The sequence below is a fragment of the Amphibalanus amphitrite genome, unplaced genomic scaffold (assembly GCF_019059575.1).
Source record: "Amphibalanus amphitrite isolate SeventyFive unplaced genomic scaffold, NRLGWU_Aamphi_draft 001297F_arrow, whole genome shotgun sequence".
NCBI lineage: Eukaryota > Metazoa > Arthropoda > Thecostraca > Balanomorpha > Balanidae > Amphibalanus > Amphibalanus amphitrite.
This window is the reverse complement of record NW_024882790.1, coordinates 18,351-23,893: the sequence shown is the minus strand read 5'-3', so window position 1 is coordinate 23,893 and position 5,543 is coordinate 18,351. Positions and strand designations below refer to the sequence as shown.

Sequence of the window (5,543 nt, the reverse complement as noted above, 5' to 3'; positions counted from 1 at the left end):
TCAGCAGCGTCTCGGCTGGCGGTCCAGTCAGTCAGAGCGAGTGTCTTCACTCGCCACAGCGGGCCGGACCCATTACAGGGCAGCAGAGTTATCAGTTACCAAGCCTTGGCCTATAAAGAAAACCAGGAAATAGTAGCAATTGCATATATGTAATGATTCTACTCTATTACGTTTGAGCTAGCGAAGCGTATTCCTGTAACGTTTTTAATAGGCTTGTAAATCAGCAACCGCTGGGCTGATTGACCTGCCTTACTCTTTGTTGCGCGTAATCCTATACCTTCCATCTCGTTATTGACTGCAACTGATGTATCTTGGTGAGTTATTGACTACAACTGATGTATCATGGTGAGCGTCGTGACACGTGCGACGTGAAGGGCCAAGAGTGTTCGTTATTCTGCTGCAGTAGCGATTTTGGGTTGCTCATATATCTTGAACCCTGAACTGCCACGCCGATTGCGCTCAAATTTGGTACACTGTTTGGGACTGGTTGATAGGGATGTGTTTTTTTATAACTCGCATGTGTTTTTCTATAGCGCGGAGAAAAAAGTAGGGATTGTTAGGGTTAAGCAGGGACTCACCGATGTTAGATCCCTCTCTGGGTCTTTTCATAGGGGGTCACGGTCCTGACCCGAGATAGCTGAGCTGTGTCGCAGCCCTGACCTCAGACAGCTGAGCTGTGCACGCCGTCGGCTCGGACGTCAGTCGCCACAGCCGCTGACGCCAGTGTCCAAACAGCTCCCAGCAATATCCGGCCCCGCGGGAGTGATCACCGGAACGGGCTGCATGGTACAGGACGGGCTGGGAACACGTCAACTCCAGCATGACGTGTTCCCAGTGTACCTGCATGTAGTTTCTTTATTCCTCAGCAGTTGTCATCCCCTTGGCGTTAGTGTTTCGCGTCCCTCCATTGATCACTCCCGCCTCTGATGGCTTATCCTGCTATACAGGGCCGGATATTGTTTGGAGCTGTTTGGACACTGGCGTCAGCGGCTGTGGCGACTGACGGCCGAGCCGACGGCGTGCACAGCTCAGCTGTCTGAGGTCAGGGCTGCGACACAGCTCAGCTATCTCGGGTCAGGACCGTGACCTATGAAAGGACCCAGAGAGGGATCTAACATCGGTGACTCCCTGCTTAACCCTAACAATCCCCACTTTTTTGTCCGCGATATAAAAAACACATGCGGTTAGGCTACCTGTGTCGAATTAATTAAAGTTTATTATGTCAAAGTTTCAAAACATCAATCCGGTCTGCATGTCTGACTGCTCGCAGAACGGTTCTAGAGGCAGTGTCAGCGCGCGCGGAACGGTCCTCAGATGTGTCCACTTTCAAGCGCGGAACGGTCCTACTGCGCCACCAGACTCCTCTCCCTCTCCCCTCCCCCTGTCCGCTGGTCTATGTCAGACACCAGTATACCACTGACCTCCCCTACCCTCCCCTGACCTTCTCAGGTGCCAGCTGAGACGCTGGTCGGCCTACAGAACCTGCTGTTGTTGTTGTTGTTGTTTCTCCCTCTGCTCCTCAGGGGAGCATAGCCAGGCGGCTCTGGAAGCGTCTGGCGGCGGCCGCCAGGGCCGCCACCACTGAGGTCTCCCGGACCTCCTCCAGCCTGGGATGGATGTGACCCAGGGTTGAATGTCTCAGTCGCATCAGCGCCGGACATCTCAGCAGCACGTGTGCCGGCGTGTCAGGCTCCTCATTGCACAGGGGGCAGCGGGCCGCCACACAGCCCTCGTCGCGGCAGCCCTCACATCCCACAGAGGGAACGGCCCCGATCCTGTGCAGGTAGGCCCTGGAGCCCGACCAGTGCCCGGCCCGCAGCTGGTGGACGTCCACCGCGCGCTCCCGGTCCAGCCCCGCCACCGGTGGGGGGAATCGGCCCCCCATCAGCGACCGGAACCAGCCGGGGGGCCAGGCCCGGACCGTGTCGTCGCGAGCGGCCCTAGTCACCGCTCGGGTGATTGTCCTGATGTCTGCAGGCACGCTGTCTTGTGGTAGTTCCGCGGCCTCTCGGGCCACTCTGTCGGCTCGCTCATTACCCTCCACACCACAGTGCGAGGGGACCCACTGGACGTGGATCTTCCGGCCATTATCCGAGAGGGCGAACATGGCTCTCCAAGCCGCCACCCCCAGCGGGGAGGTCTGGGCGGCCGGGCCGTTGCGCAGGGTCGCCACTGCTGAGAGGCTATCCGTGCAGACCACGATAGGCAGGTCCTGGTCTCTGTCTCTTTGGGTTAGGGTCTCCAGGCCGGTCACCAGCGCTACCATCTCTGCGCGGTAACTGGAACATAGCTGTCCGGCCGGGACCCGCAGCTCCTCGGTCTCTTCATCCGGCCAGACCAGCACGGCCCCAGCACCGCCCCTCGAGACTCCGCCCGCCGCGGACCCGTCCGTCCACAGCCAGACGGCGCACTGCGGCAGGGACGCGAGGTGCAGGGCGGCCGCGCGCTCTCTTTCCGCCGCCGCGGCGCCGGCCCGGAGGGGGCCCACGTCCATCCGGAAGGTGACGCCTGATGTCTGCCGCCACGGCGGTATCCGAGGGGGGAGCACCGGCTCCACCGGCAGCGCGACTCCGGCCTTCTCCCAGGCCAGGCGGCCCCGCTCTCTCCACCCCCGAACTGAGGCCAGGCGCGCCGGTGCCGAGGCCTCGGCGGTCGCGCGCAGGGGGTCCCCCGGCGGCAGGGCCAGCGCCCTTCCCAGCAGCCTGGCGGCCAACGTCCATCCCCTCTCCTCCATCGGGGCTAGTCGAGCCTCCGCCATCAGCGCGTGGGTCGGTGTTGATCGTGGGCACCCGGTGATGATGCGGGCCGCCCCCCGCAGTTCCCGCTCCAGGAGCTCCACGTGCGAGGGGGCGGCCGCCGGCAGCCACGCGGCGGCGGCGTGCTCGAGCGCCCCGCGGACGTAGCCGTTGGCCACCGTCCTCAGGGCATCCTCGTCCAGGCCCCAGCTGCGTCCGCCGAGGCGGCGCAGGTGAGCCAGCCGGGGGCGAACTCGTTTCCGGAGACGACGACAGTGGGCACCGAACTGGAGGCGGCGGTCGAGCTCTATGCCGAGGAGGACTAGGGTGTCTTTCGCCTGCACCGTCTTTCCTGCCACCTTGATGGTGCCTCGGACGGCGTCTCGGGCGTTCTGGGAGAGCACCAGTAGTTGGGTTTTTTCCCCGGCGACCAGCATCTTGTTGTGGTGAGCCCACGCGACGAGGGCGTCTGCCGCTGTCTGCGCTCGACCTCTCGCCACCTCAATGGTGTTGCCCGAGCATAAAACTGCCGTGTCGTCGGCGTATATGTAGGGGGAGGTGCCCGGCGCTCGGAGGGCCTCGGCCAGGTCTGCCGCCCACAACAGGAACAAGTAGGGCGACAGAACACTGCCCTGGGGCAGCCCGGCGCGGAACATCCTCGACTTGGAGAGGGCTCCTTGAACTTCGACCCTCGCTCTTCTGTCGCGTAACCATCCCCATACCCACCGGACAAGGCAGAGGGGGAGGCCGCTCTCGAGGAGTTTCAGACGCAGTAACTTGTGGTCTACGACGTCATACGCTCTACTGAAGTCGAAGGCTGTCAGGAGGAATTTCTGTGCTGACTCTCCGTCCTGGCGTTTTGACCGTTTGTCTCTCTTTGGCTTCTGCCATCCGTCTTGCACGTCTTGCACAAGTCTCCCGATACTGTCCTCCGCCGATCTTCCTGCTCTGAACCCCACTTGTTCGGGGGGGATGAGTCGGCGCTCTTCGGCCAGAAACTCCAGCCGGGGGAGTAGCATCCGCTCGGCGAGTTTCCCTACACAACTGGTGAGGGCGATTGGCCGGTAACTTGACAGGAGCCTCTTATCCTTCGATGCTTTCGGTATCGGTACCACGGTTGCCGAGCGCCACTCTTGGGGGACCGCTCCTGTGTTCCATGACTGGTTGATGAGGTGGAGCAGTGCGCTCCGGGCCACCGGACCAAGGTGCCGCAGCATTTCAGGTGTGATGCCATCGGGGCCGGGGGACTTGCGCAGTTGTGTCTTCTGGATGGCTTGAGCGAGTTCCTCTTCAGTGAAGTCCGAGCAGCACCCGGTGCGGTCGTTCTGACACTCGGAGCATGCTCGTTCACCTGCGGGACGTCTCGGCAGAGAACGCGCACGTCTACCAGTACCGACTCTGGGACACTAGGAGGGTCAAGGTGGAGACCGCCCAGAACAGGGTATGTAACACAGACCGTAACACAAGCCGTAACGCAGGTCGTTACACAGGGCGTAAAATAGATTGAACACAGACCGTAACATAGATCGAACACAGACCGTAACACTGGCTGCGTACGTGCGGGCACTCGGCCGGCCGGAACTGGGCTGGATCCATTGGGCAATGAACAGGTGCTTTCTGTGACAGCGTCACCGCTGCAGGTCAGTCAGGGACACACAGACACTGCACCTGGCGCCCTTGTGCAATTGCATGGTACAGGGCTCGCGGGTTTTAGCGGTAGGTTTTGCACCTAGAAAATTTAGTGTACTTCAGGTTATATCTTCGTCGTCTTAAGCTTTTAAGTGTTGAAGATGCGATCGACTTGTTGGGTAATAAGCCGGCCATGATCGTGTAAAATGGCTTCATCGTAGATCGATTAGTTTCTGAGATATAACCGGAAATGTAAAAGTGCAAAACCTACCGCTTAATCTCGCGAGACCTGTACCTGAGCCCTGAGCGCGCCCATGTGTCGCCCCCAGGGCGTGTCGCCGGACGGTTCTGTGTGTCGGACTGAAACCTGAACCTGCCTGAGTGTTATGCTATGACTCCCCAGGGCGTGTCGCCGGATGGGGCGGCCGGCTACCGGGACGGGCTGCGGCGGGCCACCAACGGCCACCCGCTCTCCGCCGAGGAGGTACAGAAGGTCGTCAGCCGGGTGAACCAGCTCTCCAGCTAGCGGCGCAGAGGTCAGTCACCGCACCGGGCGTATTGCACGGGGACCCTAACAGACGCCTCACTCCTTTCCCTCATCTCAGTTGTTCTTTCATTTTTTTATTATTATAAGTAATGGAGACAGACCAGAGCATTTTCGGTGCATTTATTAGGGTCATGTTACTCCAACGGGGTTGCGTTGTCGGCACAGTCCTGTCTGGTCTGTGTGCTGCGGCGATGCTCTGCCATCCGATGACCCAACGCCACTGTCCGCTGACCGAGTGTCGTCTCTTTGCTGACCGTGTAACGTCTGTCCGTCAGGTTGGTGGCCGTGAACGCCTGTCGGACGGCGCCGGACGGCAGCGCCGGCCGGCTGCTGTCACTGCTGGACCAGCTGCGGCTGCCGGACGCCGGAGCGCTGCCCGACTGGGGTCTACATCCTGGTATGTTACTGGGAGCGGCACGGTGTGTGTTGGGTGTTTCTGACGGTCAGTTGTAGTAACTGTTAGTTCCTCTACTGGCCACCAGGTGAAAAGCGTATTAGCTGTACAGCAATGTAGAGTTGCTTCAGCTTTGGCGTAAACTTTCTCCTCTTCCGCTCACCATTCACCACCAGAGTCAGCAGCGTCTCGGCTGGCGGTCCAGTCAGTCAGAGCGAGTGTCTTCACTCGCCACAGC

The 5,543-nt window shown here is 60.4% G+C and overlaps 1 protein-coding gene across 1 annotated transcript; it reads right to left on the bottom strand.

Moving 5' to 3' along the window:
- Nucleotides 1–1,519: 1,519 nt before the first annotated feature.
- On the bottom strand, nt 1,520–3,391 carry LOC122371950. Its single transcript, XM_043348754.1, has one exon. The coding sequence runs from the start codon at nt 3,389–3,391 to the stop codon at nt 1,520–1,522; it is 1,872 nt and encodes a 623-aa protein (XP_043204689.1).
- Between the last annotated feature and the right edge of the window lie 2,152 nt (nt 3,392–5,543).

What these genes read in the sequence shown, in the direction of transcription:
- LOC122371950 (XM_043348754.1), bottom strand. Translation starts at nt 3,391, where the DNA reads ATGTTCCGCGCCGGGCTGCCCCAGGGCAGTGTTCTGTCGCCCTACTTG.